Genomic DNA, 19,071 nt, shown 5'->3' with positions numbered 1-19,071 from the left:
TTAAACAGCGTATTGTCTATGATTCCATTCTCATTTTTATAATTTTTCTAAGTGACGGATAATAGTTTCTGTGAAAGATCAGTATATTATTTTTAACTTTTCCTTCTAGCTTTCTTTATTCATCATTTATATCTAGCAACAAATGGCATTCTGAGATGTTATGATCATACATGTACTAAGAGTTAAAGACCAAGTCTCCAGGTCCTTCATTTAAAAACACAACATATATCTAAATGATAAATAAGTGACAGTAAACAATATTTATTAATGTCTTAAGCACAATTTCCACACAACCAGGGAATTGGTTTCTTAAGGTACAACACCGCCTAAAGCCAGGGAACTACAAAAATGCTGACTGGATGTGGTTAGTGGAAAGATTCCACTCTAAGATTAAGGGGTGGGAGCACAGATGTTTATCAATGTGCGGTCGTATCACCCTCACACAATCCATTCTTACGCAGCAAGAGATATATTGGACTCACTTGTTCTGCATCCCACAAATGATAATAAAACCACTGAACTACATAATGGCAAACTATATTTGGTCAAGTGCAAGAAGAAACTGCAAATATCATTTGGCCAAGTCGGAGAGGATTACTAGACCAAAAAAATTGCGCAAATGGGGTGTTTTAAATCTTAAAATATTTGGATGGGCACTGATTTTAAAATCATTGTGGTGGGGCATCAACAATAAAGGCATATGGGGAAAGTTGATTTGGTTTAAGTACATGAAGAATAAGGATTTTATCTTTTGGATGAGGCAAGGTGCAACTGGGAAAAAATGTGGTTCTAAGATATGGAACAGTTTCACCATGGTCAAAAATATCCTATTCCAAAACATCTCATGGATATTTGGATCTGATAGTAGTATTATTTTGGGTAAAGACAGCATTATAGGATCTGGTGAAATCCCACTTGGTACAGTGGAATTAATAAACCACCTAAATAGAAAGGGCATATTTGTCCCAAGTCAGATGATCAGTGATCGGAATGGTAATATACCAATTTAGTTTGACTCCATCCAACTGAACCTTACAAGACAATATGAACTGGATTGGTTCCAACTTGTGAAATCATTAAAAAACGCAGGGATATGTTATGACAAAAAAGGACACTGCATCACCTGGGCTGGTAAAAAAAAGAAATCCCGAGAGATTGAAGTGGCGGATTGCTATCTCAAATTATGTTTGAAGGAGCTACAGGATGAAGAACACTGTTGGTATTCGTCTATAATTTCATCCCTATAGAGAACAACAATTGGTATTCATATAAAATAATGGTTGCACTTGTGACAAGAGTAGAGTGTATGTTACCGAGGTTGCATCATATTAGAATTGGGATGCTTTGCAATCTAAATAGAATAGTGTATAAGATCCAAAATAGAACTTCGGATATCGAAGTACTCCTTCCAAGTTCAGTCATTTTAAAACGATGAGGCATTATCAACTTTAATTGTGGAAGAAAGCAGATGTGTTCACCACCCATAAAATCTCCAATGCCTGTACATGCTTTTGACAGCATTTGTCTGGTTTATGTGCAGTCATAAATTGAATCTCAAATGGGTTAAGTTCCTAAATATAAAAAGAATAAATTATTTTCATATTGATAGCAATTTAGCCAATTAATATGAATTGAATCCTATAGAAGTGTGTATTGTTATATCAACATAAGGCTTGGAATTCAATACGCGTGAATAATCTACTGCAGGTTGGGTCTCCAACTGTGGTCTCTCAAACTAATTTGTTTTCAAAAGCAATTTATAATTACTTCACTGAGTGTCCTGCTATAAATGCAAACAAGGGATGGGAACTGTGATTGATCACCCTAACCAAATTCCTGCATACGATACCTCTGAAAGATCCAATGTTAAATGAAACCACAAACTAAACATAGCTGCACTCTCAATCAACTGAAAATTTTTGAATGCATATCCTAAAGGTCAGGTAAAACCAACGCACACTTGACTATCAAGAAACCTACATACAATCTTCTCTCATATAGAGATATCTAGCAGAAGATAGAATAATCCGCAGGGTTGACACTTTTGCCTCGATCTGTTAAAACTAACATCCCAAATATGCAGTCCTACCATTTTGGTGAAACACGAGTTTATATATCATATCATTATAAATGTCCTCATTTTCTTTTGCGTTGCTGAGAGAGAAAAATGCAGAAACTGCAATCGCAATGTAGGCATACCAATTAACTGAAGCAATACAAATTAGCCGAATGTAAACAACTAGTAGCCCGACAAGTTAACCAAGATTAGACCTATTATGAAATGAAACTTGTGAGTCCAATAAACGAAGGACTCAAATCTGACAAATTGGTGGTGCCACCTTTAATGGATAGTACACACCAATGAGAAAAAACCAACAGTCATCCACATCTAATGACAGATTCCTTGCCTTACAATGGTGTGTCTCAATTCAGCAGGTATCCCATCCTACATGTTGAGCAAGTCACAGATATATACAAGATGATTCTTCCCTGTAATCATTTCATGATAATCCAGGCAGCTAACCAGACTGTCCATAACGATAAAAAGAAGAATCTGATCATAAGGTGAGCACAAAATTTGGAGCATCCCTTCTTGGCCCAGCAATTGTTCGATAGACATATAATTTGTCTGCATCATTGTCATCTTCGTCGTTTTCCTTTATTATTTCCACATTAAGCCTGGGCTTGTTCTGAGCAAGGTACCTACAACCACTCATTGTAACCTTGCAAGAAGACATCCATAATGAACGCATGGATTCATATCGTTCAAGACATGATAGGAGGGCAGCATTGCCAAATGGACTATCCCTTATCTCAAGCTTCCGAAGTTTTGGACATCCCCGCAATACACATTCCATGCCCAAATCACTACTTCCAGCAAAGGCCACAGACAAGGTTTCTAGATTCTTTGCATAAAGACCAATGTACTCAAAAGCCTTATCAGTAAGCAAACCTGATATTGCCAATCGTTGTAATCCCTTACAAATCTTTACAATTGCTCCGAAAGCTTCATCCATAGGTTCATCTGTCAAATGATCTGGCTGGCAGGGATTCATTATACAAAGGCGAAAATGTGTTAACCTGGGGCAATTTTGAGCCACTTCAATAATTGCTGCATTTGTCATTTGCCTACAGAAATATAAAACATAACTAAGATTAGGGCATCCTTGAGATATTTTAAGGATGCCTTTTTCTGTGACACCAACTCGATCCTGGCCAAATGGATCCAATGGAAAAACCCGCAATTCTCTCAAGTTCTTACAGTTTGATGATACAGTTTCCAGACCCTTGTCTCCAACAGTATCAAGAACCTACATCCAAATAAATCATTGTTAGCTTTACCAACAGTGTAGACAAGTTTGAAAATGACATGCACACAAATAACACAAATAAAGAGAGATCAACATAAAATATTTCAGAAGATAAATTACAAGAAAATAAGATTTTCACACGAAAAGTGGGAAATAATTTCTTACCCAAAGCCGCCGGAGTTGAGGACAATGAGAAACAAGACGGCCCAGCTCCATACTTCGGATATTGGCCGCATAGCTTAAGTTCAAAAATGTCAAGTTTGAGCACACAGAATACAAGGCAGGAAGATACAGAGGTGCTACTTCCCACATCCCTGACAAAGTTCTAAGTTCGTTACAGTTCTTAAAAGCATTTTCCAGATCTGTAGTAAATTGCGGACCACTGAGCTCTTGAAAAAATGAACCTGTACCCAGCTCCATCAGCTGAGGAGCTATTACAAGAAGCCGCTTCAATTGTTCTAAAGAAAGAGTTTTATTTAGTTTCAAACTCCTCAAAGAAATACATCTAGCCACAAGCCTCTCAAGGGCATCAAAATTCACTTCACTTTGCAGGCAAGCAAAATTCAGTGACACTAGTGAAACACAGCTCTCTGGAAAACAGCTCAGCCAGTAACCGCCTCGATCATCTACCTCACTCTCCTGTAGGTCCAACTCTTGCAGGTTCCTGCAAAGCAAACGACAGAATAAAAATTCCTGACAGCAAGCAAAAAATGCAACTCTACAAGAAGCATCACATGTTCAAAAAATATAGATTGGAATATATTTTTGAGAACATTATTCCCAGAAGACCAATCATATAGAACAAGGGCTTCTCCTGCAAAGATAATTATGCTCAGAAATCTTCATTACTCTTCAATTCTAACAAAGCACAACTAGGAAACAAACAAACACATTGATAAGGTGCACGTAATGTTTTTTGGAGACAGCAGAAAAACACTCAAGATTGAACAGGACACACCGGAGGCGCCAAGGTTTAGAGAAAAAACAATGTCTTTCGATAAAACCAAGTAATTTGGTATCAATTAGACTACCATGTTCCAGTTAAAATTTATTGATATCAAACCATTACAGGTAGATTTTCCTTTTGTTGAACCTAGACGACTTAGTTAAATAAGCTACTGAATTTCACTTAGTAAAGAAATGCTTACTTCACTTGAAATCTGAATTCCTGTAGCAATGTTCAGATCAGATTGACAACAGAACTGCATTGGAATCCATTTTATCTGAACTAAGGGTTTGGATCAACCACTTATATTGTGACCCTTTAACTGAAATATCCATTCCAATTCCCTTGATTCAATTCCCTTAAAAATTAAAATGGAGAAACGATTGCACCAGAACAAGCAATGGACCAGGCTACCAGCTAAGTACATAAAAACAAGTTGACCAAAAGAAACATATATTTTGACACTCTGTTTGATGAAAATGAGCTGGAAGAAATTGCAGTTCAGACAATCTGTGTTGGCAGGATGGTGCCCGAGATACAGTGAGACATGAGTGGTCTATGAAGTACTATATGTAGCAAAATCTTTTCCAATCTGAAAGCTGGTTTGACGGGTGCAAGTCCCCAGGCTGAAGTGAGAGCTCCTTCGGTCCAGTACTAACATTGCTATGCACATGTATACTTTGTGGATCACCATTGCTTGTCGTTATTGTCTTTGTGATAACCTTATATTATAAAATGGCAATCGCATTTGGTCAACAATTTCGTTTCACAATAATATGGCTCCTACTACAACTACTATATCATGAGGTCAAAACTCAAAGGGTAATAGTGTGTCCACGAAATTGGGATCTTATATATATATCATGAGGGCAAAACTCAAAGGGTAAGAATGTGTACACGAAAGTGGGATCTTACATGCCAAATCTAGTGTGCCAGCTAAGACTGTGACCTAAAACATTGCCTTGACCCCATACAATCATAAATATTATTATTTTAATTTCAAATAATTGTACCCTGTGCCACGTACAAAGAATCCACAAATTTCAAGCTATGATAATTTTCAAGGATTTTGAAGAGTGAAAGTACTACAAGCTGCACCGAATGAAGCCCTTCTCCGAGAAAGCCAAACCTGTGGATCGAAATTTGACAAATGGGTATTGCTTCAGTTCAAGATGCTCATTGAAGGATAATTTCTCGCAATGTTGGGAACCATAATTCCCTTCAAAATATATTTGAGACTAATAAAAGACACACGCAAACTTGTGAGAGTGAATAAGATTACATATGGGTGTCCCTTGTTTTCAGAAGATAAAGAATTATATGGTGCAAAATGACCACATTGTCAATGGAGCTGTAGGGACAGCAATGAAGAAGGTAGAATGTCAGGCCATTAACTAAGCACAAATAAGTGGTTGGAATCAAGTGTCAATTGGGTTTAGCTTGGACATAGCTTGGACAGTTAAAGAGGGAACGTCGTTACCTTCTCACTCATCTTCAAATCACACTTATAACATGTTTTCCCTTCTCACTCATGTTCAAATCCCAATTCAACTCATAACATGTTTGCCCTTTGTAAACTAATCGGGACTGGCAAGGTAACAAAAATCCCTCTTTCAGTTAAGTACTCAAACTTAAGTGCTCAAAAGTGGAATGAGATTTTTCCAAAAATTATAGAGAGTGGTAGGATCCAGGCGCAATCACTGGAAAATTTCGCCAATAGAGTAACCCCCGTCATGACATTTTAACCGAGAATAAGCACTTGTGACTATTCATCTTTTGAATGCCATCTCCCTTGTTAAAGGGGTCTGCTAGTGGTCCCTGGTGTATACTGGAGTCTAAAAGGGTACTTTCAGAAAAATTTAAACTGTCACACAGACTCTCCATGACCATTCAAACAAGCCTGTGAGGGTAATGAACAACTAGTGGTGAAGCCTCTATCTGTTATGGCACCAAGAGAAGCGAGGTGCTGTGCAGCCGAGGTGGCGTGGGTATAAGATTGTGGCGATCCATGAGTGAGTGTTACAGAGCAATGGGGGCATTGAAAATCAACATTAGCGTATACCCATCGAAGACCTATTTGATATCGACCTCCAAATTGCGAAGCTCGAGGATGCCTACCCGGTATTCACACAAATGCTGTTCCACCAAACACTGGAATTCAAGGTAAAAATTTCCTGGATGTCCATACCAGATATAGGGAATTGGTAGATAAAGATCTAGGAGGGAGGTGGTTACATTACATATTTGAGTTATTACAGAGGTTTTGCATTCATTTAGGAATTCAGAAGAGGAAAAAAGAAATCAAAACCTGCAATGAGTTGCGATGACTGCGAGGCCGTCGGTGCTGAAACCTTCGCAAGTGGTGAGCGAGAGAGCGCGGAAATCAGAGAAGGAACGCGCTATGAGCTCAAGGCTTTCATCCGTGACGATCATGCGCTTAAGCCTCAGCTCCCGGAGCCATGGATAGGCCCCGCGCATGACCAGGAGCCAGGGATGAATATCCGCCCCCCAGTGGGGAGGAACGAGGTTGAAATCTGAGAAGCGCGGCTTTCCCTTGAGAGTTATGCCTGTTATCTTGGGGAAGCGCCTCACCAAGATCTCCGGCGAGACGGAATAACAGTTTCCAATGAAGACCTTCCGGCGGCTCCAGGCCTCGGCTCTGTACCAGGCCTTGCATACCAGCGAAACCGCGCTCCTGTCCTTGATCGAATCCACGAACAACAACACGTGCTCCAGCACCTCGTCTGGGAATGAAGACGAAGAATCCCCTCTCTTCTTCATCATTCCGAACCCCTTCGCACTGTTGGCCTTCAGTAGGAGGTCTGCAGTTCCATTCCTGCAACCCCCGCTGTTTCAGATCTCTCGAAAACGACAGCCTATCCCGAATCCACGTTGGTCCAGTGGACGAATCTCGCCCCCTCAAACTTCCAGAGCCGGAGAGGCAATGAATGGATGGATGGTCAGATGGTCCACACTTTGGTTCTTAGCTCCAGCTAATTACGAGCGCTGGTCGTGGGCTCCATTTCCCCTTGGTCACAGACCTTGGCAATTTGTTACAGCGAACATAGATATTTATGAAGGATACCCAAATGCCCAGCGGGGCCGAGAGAGTGAAGACCATCGGGATACGGAGGCTTCATTAAAATAAGGCCACATCCAGATTCCAGCCTAGCACAACGAAACCCAATGCCAATGGCAGCGGCAGCACCAACAACAGCATCTTAACCTCATCTGTCATGTGTCAGAGAGATGAATGGAGTCACCCACTCACCCTAATACTCAGAAACTCCCAATTATTTTGGGATGGGTTGATTAAGGGTGAACTGGAGAATTCACAGGTAGAACTTTGATAAACTCATATTTTGAGTAAGTGTCCATTGGGGAACTCTCAGGTGAAACTTTGATATAAATCAGTTTAGGCTTACTTATGGTAAGTCTCGCCTGATTTATCAAATATGAAAGATTCGAAGCTGGCCCATGGGTGGGTGGAGTCAACTAAGACTTTAGTAAATAGTGATCCCTTGCTTGGGCAAATGATCTTGTTCTACCATTATAGATGTCTAACAACATTGATATGCTGTAGGAATCAAATCCCTTTTCTCCAGCGGTTTCATTGTAACAAGACTCTAATGGAATAATACAATACAGAAGAAATGAATCCCTTTCTTCTAGGAGATTTGAGATTTTTTTAGTGATATAGTTTCGGAAAGAGAATGAAGAAGAGAAATATAGTTTAATTTTTTAAACAAAATAAATAATAATATTTTTATTTATTATCAAGTTGAATATAAAGAATTGAAAAATATATAAAATAGAAATTTGTTTTTTTGTTAATGAAAATGTTTGGAATATATTTTTATATAATTTTGAATAGAAATTTAGATTTTTTAATATATCTATATAGTTTTGGGTAAAATTAAAGATTTAAATATAAATATAAATTTATAATAAAATATTTATTAATAAGTTTTTTTTAATTGTGATAATAAATGGATGGTTCATTATAAATGTTTCTATTTAAAAAGTAATTTCTTATTAAATTTTAATTAATAATGTTTATTGGGGTTATATATATACTTGGTTTTGTAAAAAGATATGTAAAATATTTGATGAGATTGATTTTAATTATTTTTAATGATATTTAAATTTAATTATTTAGAAATTTTAAAATTCAATAATTTTTTATTTAAAATATGAAAAATTAATATTAATATTTTATAAATTGTAAAACTATTAAAATGATTTTCTCAAATTTATATATCAATATTATGGCTCGAAAAAATAACATTCCAACTCATAATTTCTCAACTTTTTATCCTTCCAAAATTTGAGATTATTTGTCCTTTATGCTACTTATCATTAAAATAAAAAAGTGAAGCTTGAACTTTTTGTTATAAGGGTTTTTGCACATAAGAATTATCACATGTTTCTCCTTAAAAATAACTACCATTGTTTTTTAATCATTATACACTATATAATAATTTTACAATTATTTTACTAATATCATTTTATTTTCATTATAATATTATGTATTTGCTTGTATTGTTTTATTTTTAATATAATCTAAATTAATTAGTATGGTATGTTTTGTAAAATTATTGGAAAATATATTTAAAAATCTAATAAAACTAAACCTAGATTTAATTATTTATCTCAACATAATTTATATTAAAATTAAATTTTAAGGTAATGTGATTATCGAATAAAGTATGTTTTCAATTCATTATAGTTTGGTAAAATGTTATGTCAACTAAACCTAGATTTAACTATTTATCTCAAGATAATTTACATTAAAATTAAATTTTAAGGTAATGCGATAATCGAATAAAGTTACATTTTCAATTCATTATAGTTTGGCAAAAAGTTATGACTTTGATTTTTTTATGGTTCAAGATTTTTTTTATGGTTATAAGTTATTTTGTTGGTATGATTTGAGTGGTTGGGAAATTGGTTTGCTTTCTCTTTCACCAAGGATCAATTCTTACATAAGAACATGTTGGTATGTTCTGATAAGGCTCAAAGAGTAGGTGTCCCCTTTTTGGATCATTTCTTATATAGAGAAGTGTTGGCATGTTGTGATAAAACTCAAAGAGTAGATGTTCCATTTTTCAGTGACGTTTTGACTTTTATTTTTTTCTTTTCCGAAGAAAAAAACGTAATTTTATGTACCCTGAAAACCAAGGAACAAATTACATTTTGCAGATGCCTGAAAGTATTCGATCAATCAGTTTTTCGACCAATGCACAAAATAAATAAATAAAATTAGATAATATTGTCGAGACTAAGTATGATAATAATTAGTTAGTTTCCCTTTTTTTTCCTTTCTTTTTTCCACCTTGCCAAACTCCTTGATTGGGAGCAGTTGATACTATTTCCATTTGGTTGCCTTCCACCTTGGGGGGAGCTTCTTTGTCTGAATCCGAACTCTCAGATGTATGGGTTTGCTTTATGCCCCCTACTTCCTTTTGAAAGGGTATGATCACCTTTTGTTGCTCTCCTACTATGATCTTTGTTGCTCCTTGGATGTTGTCGCTTTCCTCATGCTGATTTCTTGAAGTTTGGATCACTACTAAATCAGTGGCTTTTTTGGCACGATCCTTTTGCTTCTCTTCTCCCTCCTCAACATGGGAGCCTTGTTAATTATGTACTTTTGGTTGTTGAAGACTCTCATCGATTTCTTCATCTTCATCATTTGAAGAATGTAGATCTAAAAATTTCCATCCCTTTGGCTTTTACAATCTTTTCTTTGTCATTTTTTCACTTGAGGGCATTAGTTTTACAGGTGCCCCATTTGATGGTAGAACCAACACCTGAATGCAGTATTTTCAAAGTCTAGCCACTGGGTCCACTTGAAATATTTATGAGTCAAATGGATGTGATCTGGTAGGCATTTTCTTACGTCTGTCTCCACGCAAATGCAAGAAAAAGTAAAGATACCTTTGTCCATTCTTTCCCGTTCCATCTTTAAATTTTCCCAATGAATTTCCAATGCCTTCTAAAACTTGATGGTGCCAAAAAGGAAGCGGAAGGTTGTGCAATCTTACCCATACCGACATCTTTGTAACCACCATTGTTGTGGCATCAAAAACTAGAAGCCATGGAGTGACAAAAAGGCCCGCCCTTCCCCAAAATTGTGGTCATTCGTTTATGACATAATCCAAATCTATCTGATTGTCGAATTGAACCACAAAAAATCCCTTTGCACACAGGTAGATATCAAAATTTTTAGTCCAGTTGAGGTAGATCCATTGATGTAGATCTTCAGACTTGGGCCATAAGCCATTAAATCGGCAAATTAAATCTCTAGCTTGGAGAATAGTGAAAAGCCCACTCACTTCTGGCAATTTTACTAACAGATCTAGTGCTTTCTCCCTCTTCTCAACTAGGTAAGGCCCTGGGATAGTGATATTTGGAGTTTGTGTGGCAACTTTCCCTCTCACTACATCCTTAAAAGAACTTGGACCATTAACCACTAAAATTGTTCTAGGTGGAATGCTCGGTCTTGGGCCTCCACCCTGCAATCTCAAATTTATGATGATTGTAGAATTTTGATCTACGTCGTATTCATTCAATTTGATGGTATCTTGCAATAATTTGCCCTTCATAAATCAAATTCTGAACATTTGTTGGAAACCCCAATTTTTTGTGCACCTATTTTTTTTCAAATATGAAACTAGTTGCACTAAATGAGTCCCAATGAGGATTGATTCCCTGTTTAGGGTCTTCCAAAAAATTTGAAATTCTTTGCCACGATCCATATCTGAAACCCCTAGATCATGAACACGATCTAAATAAGTGAGGACCCATGATTTAGATACGAGTTAAATTTGTTTCAACATCCCAACTCTTGTTAAGTAATAAATTATTGATATATTTGACTAATGAACAATTAAATATATTCTTATAATGACAACTGAAAAATAAACATCTTTCTAATTTTTTAAAATAACAAGGAAAATAAACATCTTCTCCATTTTTAAAAATTAATATATTAATAAAATTATTTAAATATATAAATTAAATTTATGATCTTATAAAATTAGGGAAAAAAATTAAAAATAAAAATCTACTATTATCATTTTCTTTAACCTCTTTCATGTAATCTTATTTAATTGGTAAGTAGACGTTCCTATATCTAATCGTTGATTTGATTGTTTGATTTTTTATTATTTAGACTTTTAAACATTGTAATTATATTGGATTTCTTTATTTGGAAAGAAACTTGATGAATGATGTCTGCCTCAGGGAAAACAATGGTGTCTGTCTCATTCACTTAGAAAACAAGATAAGGAAGGGGTGGTGTCCTATTGTGGGTATGGTCCCGCTAGAGGATAATGTGGTTGAATTCTCATGAGGGACTGGTTTGACTAAGAATGCATAAGACAAGAGTTGGTGGGGTGGAATGAGGGCAAAAGAATTGCGCTGGTCCCCTCAGTTTCGGAGTTTGATTGGAGAGATGGTCCATTCTTTACCAAATGACAATAACCATGAACTAACACCCTTTCAATCTATCCATTCATTCATTCCTCTTTATAGTTAGCAAGTACCGACTTGCATTTATTATAATAATAAGTATTCAATTCACCACAAAGTGAAGTATGTACTTTTGAGTCATGGTCGAAGATAAGCTGAGCTAAATCTAGAGGGATTGGTGGGGAGATTGGGGAGATTGGCAGGATAGACAAGATACCATTCTATGTATATTATGTTGCAAATATACATGTGGGAACTAAATGGCAACTAAATGATAAGAATATATATATATTTTGGGGAGGTTTTTAGGAGTGGATTGTTAAATTATAATTTAAAAAATTAAAATTAAAATTAAATTAAATTAGTATTATTATATAAATGATAGTTGGTATGTTAATTGGGTGTAGTTTGAGTGGTTAAAAGAAAAAAATGTTTTTTATTTATACTAATTTAAATTTTGCATTGTGACGTGTTTATTTTTAATGAGTCAATTTTCAAAGAGTTATATATGGATTATCAATATATTGTTGTTTGGTCTTGTATCTTGAAGATGTAGGGTTTACTCTAGGTACCATTTTTGAAATGAGGTGAAGTGCTTGAGAGTTTTCTCTTATGATATATTATTTGGGAAAAAAAATTGTTATTGGCATAAGTTAATTTGTTAATTAACTATATTTTGCTAAATAGTGTTAGATAATCACTCATTTAAATCTAGTGATTTGGTTAGCAATGTCGCCTTCCCAAGACATGAGATGAATGCATAGAGTGAATAACTCATTATTTATTTTACAATTATGACAACCATTACACTAATGAATGGATGAAGTGTATGATATGCTTCCCATTCTCAACTGCAAGTTCTAAATGATGCATCTCCAATTACATCTTCATATTCGATTAACAATATAAGCGAACATACGCAAAAATGCATGAGAGGGTCTAAAAACTCCAATCTTATATTTCAAATGAACCTTCTCATTCTTGAGTCTAAATTCTAAGTGTTCATCTCCAACTACATCTTCACATTTCATTGACAATATAAGCAAACAGACACAAATTTCATGTGGAGGTTTATTTAACCTAAATGGTAGTGAGGTTTAAAATCCGAGACAATTAACTCAGGGACATTCCCTTACACATTAGATGTTGGTTATGGAAGTAATAACCTCTTATTTTCATGTATGCAACCAAGTCATGTTTCTCTCTTTATCTTGGAGTTTGAATGACCTTAACGACCAAAAATGCAATTTCTCCACATCTTGTTTTCTTCTACTTTAATCATAAATTGTAATACATTACATGTATTCTCTTCATAATTAAAGACATACATAAAATATTTTATGTAGAGACTTGTACTATAGTTTTACATGTCATTTTCTACTAAATAAATTTAATAAACATCAAGAGTAACAATTATTCAATTTAAGATAGATGCATTTCAAAAATTGCGAAAGTATCTCTTCAACTAAATAGTTACAACTACGAGCATATATTTCACTAAAGTTTTTTTTGGTGGTTATACTTTGGCTCTATCCACAATAAACAACCTCTCTTTACACAAATACATGAACCCACAAAAAATGAACATCATTAGGGGAATTAATACCAAATTGAAACAATAACAATACTTTATTTTTACTAATTTAAAAAATTCACGTTAAAAAAATATGTATGACATATATAAACTTTAACAATCAAATAGCTACATGGAAGTGGATCTCTTATCCCACAAACAAAAAAATTATACACCAACTTAATATTTAGCTTAACCGTAATTTTAAAATTAAATTAGTATTATTATTAACAATATTTCAAAATTAAATTTATAATGTTAACTTAATAACAAATAAGAAATAAACTCATATTAACACAAATAGATATATTCAAATTCAAGCTTTCATGATCTATATGTTGATTACATTTTCGAAAAAAAAAATCATATTGATACATTTAAACCAACGCATTTCAAATCAACCTATGTGATTTATCGTTAATCTCAATAATTTCGACGCATTTCAAACAAATAAATATACATAATCTCTATAATAACATAAACACACCCCTCATAACATAGCAATTTAAAAATAATAATAAAACACATTTCTTTAAATAACAATCAATTAATAACCTCTAATAATATTTATAGTCACTTAATAAACGATTTTATATTTACTACACACAAATTCCCCACCACATAATATATTATTTTAATCTTTGATTGACCAAAACAAACGTATAAAGAAAAAGTTTAAAAAACAGATCACATAAAAAGGGAGGCTCTAGAAAATTTTATATTCTCTCTCTAATAAGCAAAGCATTAAAGAATCATATGCAAGTGCTCCATTCAATGCTTCATTTTTATTTTATTCTCATTGATTGCACTTGGTCTGAGGAAGATGCTTTTAACATTATCTGCAACCATGTGAGTGATGTGGTGGCAAAAACATGGTAGTGAGTTTTTCACTCCAACTAAGTGGTGGCAACGGTACACATATATTATTTTAATACCATGATGGTTAAGGAATATTTTTATTTTTATTAATATTAATATTTTTTATAATAATATTAATAATTATTATTTTTATATATTAATATTTTATTTATATATAATTGGAATATATTATTATTTAAAAGTTTTTTAATTTAATTATTTAAAGTATATATGTGGTTTATGTACTTCGTAGATGAGTGATCGTTATTGTTCATGGAATATTTGTATTTTAGGTAGATCTATCCAAAGGGATTACTTCTTGCTAATTCAACCACGGGAGTTTGACCCCGAGAGTGTCTAGAGAATTGAACCTATGACCTCTCAATAGCAAAGGTGCTTTAATGATGAGGACTCAACCAATTGAGCTAACTCTCGAAGCTATTTTACACACACACAGAAAAATTGTATGGAATTTTTTCAACACTTCTCACATTTTATGATTTCAATGTATAAGGCTAAATTAACAACAACACTAAAAATCATTACAACAATATACTAGAATAAAACTCAAGTGAAGAAAATAATACTCTATTGCGCAATCACTTGAACTAAATTCAATTAAGTTTCATCTTATTACTTTATTTTTTTTTTAAGGGTGGTTCATGGACACTAGATGACTGCTACATCCACGGGAAAATCCAGGTAGATCAACTTGAAGGGATCTACCTGCCGGCGAAACAAGCAGCCCTAACCCTAAGGGCGTCAAGGAGATTTGACCCCGTGACATCCCAATTGGCAAGGTACTTAGCAATGAGAACTTGACCAACTAAGCTAACCCTTGGGATACACCATTTTTTTTTAAGCTTGGTGGGACTAAATCTTCATTATGTCTCATATATCACCCCAATTAGGCAAGAAATTGAACATGCGATTTCACATCAAAGAATGTCTTAATAAAGCACCTGAAAACCATCTATCCAAGACCCCATAGACATATCTTATTACTTTATTATTTAAGTAAATAACAAAAAAAACATAATAATATTATTAAATTTCAAAATAACATTTAAATTAAATCTCTTATACAATTAAAAAAAATTATATCTCCCTCAAAATATAAATTCACTACAATACATTATTCACATTTTTCCAAATCCAAATATTGATGAAGTTGCATCATTACTCATAAATTTCTCATTGATTTTGTCTCTTTTTCTTTTTCAAAATAAATATGTAAATAATTTTATTTTGTTGGGTAGTTCACTTAGCAAGCTCTTGTTATGTAAAATTATGTGAGAGTGAGGTATTTTGTTCAAGTATTTGATTGTCAAACCTATGTGCCATCGTATGGGGCAAGATAGCTATACTTAGAGGTTATATTGATAATAGTTGGGAAGTTTGTGTTCTGTAAATTTATGGGAGAAATTAAGTCTTTTGTTCAAATTCTTTGACTATCAAAACTTGTGTGCCATCCTAAGGAACAAAATTATCCCGTGTCGAACAAAATTATCCCGTGTCACACAAATACATGCCCAACTAATTATCAATTTCCCTAATAATAATGTTTTTTATATCTACTCATTAAACTTAATTATTATAAAAAATAATATTAAATTAAATCAACTATATATTAAAAAAAAGGTCTCATTTAAAAGTATATGAGGAAATATATATTAAAAAAACAGCCTCATTTAAAAGTATATGAGGAAATATATATTAAAAAAACAGCCTCATTTAAAAATATATGAGGAAATATTGGGATGTATAACTTATATGCGGTATGTATTTTAACCTATATGAGGAAATATTGGAATATATTTTAAATTATAGCTATAACATTTCAAGCCTTTAAACTTTTTTAGGATTGTGTTTGCTTTCCTCCTCTTCCATTTGTTATATCATAACTTTCACGCATGAGTAAAATTTAAAATGATCTTGTTGCGTTGTTTCTTTTACTCGTGCCTCTGTTACATGGTTTCTCCCTTGGTTTTTTTTAGTCATTGTTTAGCTTCGTATTTTCTTCTGACTACTTTTTTTCCTGAGCTCTCCTCCATGCCTTGTTAGCGCACCTACGTCTGCAAGGGTATGACTTACTATCAAGAGTGGGCTCACCAAGGCAACACATGTATGCACTATCTCCTCGAGAAAATTGTTTCCCATTTCCATGAACTCACTTTGGGCCCCATCCAGGAGGAACTAACCCGTGTTGAGGAGGAAGGCATCTCTCACAGTCTTTAACTCTTAGACACAAAGGTACTTGTTGAGATGATAGATTGGGTAGTAGACACTAGGCACACTCGTGGATATTTCAACCAATATATGCACACTGTCGATTTATATTGGTACATGAAGTTTTTCCTTGGAAGAACCTTTTTGAACTCGCACGAGTATCGGGAAAATGTCCTCCATTCACTTGAGCATCTGCATCGCCATATGAATGACCTGGATCTAAGGATGGAACACATTGAATAACACCTTGGAGTCCCACCCCCGACCGGAGGCAACATAAATCCCATTCATGTTGCAGCCACAAATTCTGAACCCTCAACTTAGTTTGTGTTATGCTTATGTTCTATTGGCTTTTAGTTCTTACTATCTACTTCCAAGATTGGTTAGACCCACTTTTCAGTTTTTGTATGTTAAATTTTGACTATCTCGGTATTTCCTTATCTCTTATCTCTCTACGAAGAGTGCACTTTTGGCTTTGGTTCGGTCTCCCCAATAAGAGACCGGCCTAAGATTTTTAAGTATATTATCTTGTACTCCACTATTTAGAAGACAATACAATTTGTCAAAAAAAAAGAAATTATGTTTATATTTGTTTTTGTCTCAATTAATCATCACATAATTCTAAAAAATAAATAAAATTCAATTTATTATTTAATATAAAATATTTGTATCTATATTAATATTTTATTTTATTTTGTAAATTGGTAGGACTACATCTTCATCATGTCCAACTTCTCACCCGGATCTGGGAGGATAGCACAAGATTTGAACCCAAGACTTCTAATTCAATGAAACTTTATTTCCACAACCATTACTAATTGACCTACCCCAAACACACATATTTTTTTAAAATTAATAAAAATAAAACATACTATTTATTATTACAATTTTTTCTATAAAATTCTAATCTATTTTAAAATAATATAAATTCTTAAATAAATTTATCCTCACATAAATGAGATGATTTAAACACACTTTATAAAACATCTAATGCATATGCATTGAGGAAAAGTCAAAAAGGAGATTTGAGAATGTACATGTGTTTCAAATTTTAAAATTAGGATGGAACAATGCCACATAGCTAGCGTTTCTTGTCGCTTCGTTTAATAAAATATTTTAATGTCATGATGTATTATATGTACTCCAAACAATAATAAAATTGTAAGATGAGTTATATGAATATTTGTTTAACCTTTCTTTTATTAATTTTTCTAATTTAATTAACCATTTTTTTTTTGTAGATAAATGTTTTATATACATACATACATATATATATCTATAGAGATATATATATAATTGACATTGAAGAGAATGATAGCAATTTAATAATTATTTATTTAATATTGAATAATGACAATTTTTTTTATATAATGCTCACATTATAATACACATGTCATGTCATTAAAGTATAGATTGATAGTGAGAGTTGTACAAATTGTACACATGTTATTTTTACATATTTTTTCAAATTTATATTTTTTAAATTATTTTTTATTTTTTAAATTAAAATTTAAAAACCATAAAAATGGTCTTTTCAATACTTTCCACCAATGAGAAAATGGAATTTTTGAATTTAATTACAGACCATTTTTGTTTACAGTACATAGTAATTAATATATAATGTTATTTTTCAAATTATTTATACATATTGTACATAGTAATTAATAATAAGGTACACAAAAATCAATGCTTGCCATCATTACACAATAAGAGGGAAGACATTTCAACGAATCATATTTGAGATAAATAGAAATAAATTTTATTTAAAAATAATAAATTTAATTTCATAATGTTAAACTTTGGATAGATTTTAAATTATTTTAGTCAAAACAAAACTAATAACAAGTCAATGAAACACTGAATACGTTATATCCTCCAACGGAGTCCAACGTGAGGTATAATAAATAAAAAGTCTCTCGCATTTTCATATATATATATGACATTCAACTCAACTCATTAAATTTTATATAATTTATATGATAAGATAAATTTAATATAATTTATATGATAAGCTATAAATATAATAATTTTATTATTTATAACAATATATATTATTTTTGAATATAGGTTTTTGTGATTCATAATATGTATGACACTAGCATGGTTCATCTTCAGAACAAGATGATGAACCAGATCTAGGCATCAAAATAAATATATGTAGAGAAAAGTTAACTAGCCGTTAGATTAAAACAACGAGTTTGACTCAAGAACCGTTATTAATATTAATAATATAAAAGTATTCTATAGTAAGAAATAAATAATATTTCTTTTTTATTTATTAATAATCTTTTGTTTTGATTAAGGAAGGTAAAAAGGTCAAACTAAGTTGTTCCAAAATAAATTTATTATTAATAAAATTGATTTTAATAATAATATTACCAATCCAAAGGGAGGTCTTCTAACAAGACACATAAAGTAACAAGATACATAAAGTAAAGACACCAATAAAGAAAATAATATTTCTATTATTATAAATATTATCATTAACAAAGAAAGAAGAAAATAAATTAAAATATTATAAAATAAAAAAGAAGGTATTCTAATCAAAATTAATAATAAAGTCAGACCAAGAAAAAGAAAGAAGAGAGAACGTAGGAAGATAGAGCAAGGATCCAACACCTACTGATACTCCAACCATCGTCTCTATTCAGATTAATAGGCATTTTTTCAATTTCCAAGGC

General features: G+C 32.9%; 1 protein-coding gene across 1 annotated transcript; it reads right to left on the bottom strand.

The window, feature by feature from the left end:
• Positions 1-2,168: 2,168 nt before the first annotated feature.
• LOC149233652 (protein AUXIN SIGNALING F-BOX 3-like) lies at positions 2,169-7,860 on the bottom strand. The gene is made up of 3 exons (XM_089379813.1): positions 6,566-7,860; positions 3,477-3,975; positions 2,169-3,311 (listed from the first exon to the last, which is right to left on the bottom strand). The coding sequence occupies exons 1-3, from the start codon at positions 7,039-7,041 to the stop codon at positions 2,559-2,561; spliced, it is 1,728 nt and encodes a 575-aa protein (XP_089235939.1). The 5' UTR covers positions 7,042-7,860; the 3' UTR covers positions 2,169-2,558.
• Between the last annotated feature and the right edge of the window lie 11,211 nt (positions 7,861-19,071).

This window comes from Pinus tabuliformis, chromosome J (genome assembly GCF_031772625.1).
Source record: "Pinus tabuliformis cultivar Carrire ecotype Pingquan chromosome J, CPIR1, whole genome shotgun sequence".
NCBI lineage: Eukaryota > Viridiplantae > Streptophyta > Pinopsida > Pinales > Pinaceae > Pinus > Pinus tabuliformis.
This window is presented reverse-complemented; position numbering and strand designations above follow the sequence as displayed.

Bases quoted from the DNA above. Each gene is read 5' to 3' on its own strand.
- LOC149233652 (XM_089379813.1), bottom strand. From the start codon at position 7,041: ATGATGAAGAAGAGAGGGGATTCTTCGTCTTCATTCCCAGACGAGGTG. The intron at 3,976-6,565 runs GTTTTGATTTCT...TTTGCTTTGCAG, and splicing joins GTCATCGCAACTCATTGCAG to GAACCTGCAAGAGTTGGACC. The intron at 3,312-3,476 runs GTAAGAAATTAT...ATTTGGATGTAG, and splicing joins CTCAACTCCGGCGGCTTTGG to GTTCTTGATACTGTTGGAGA.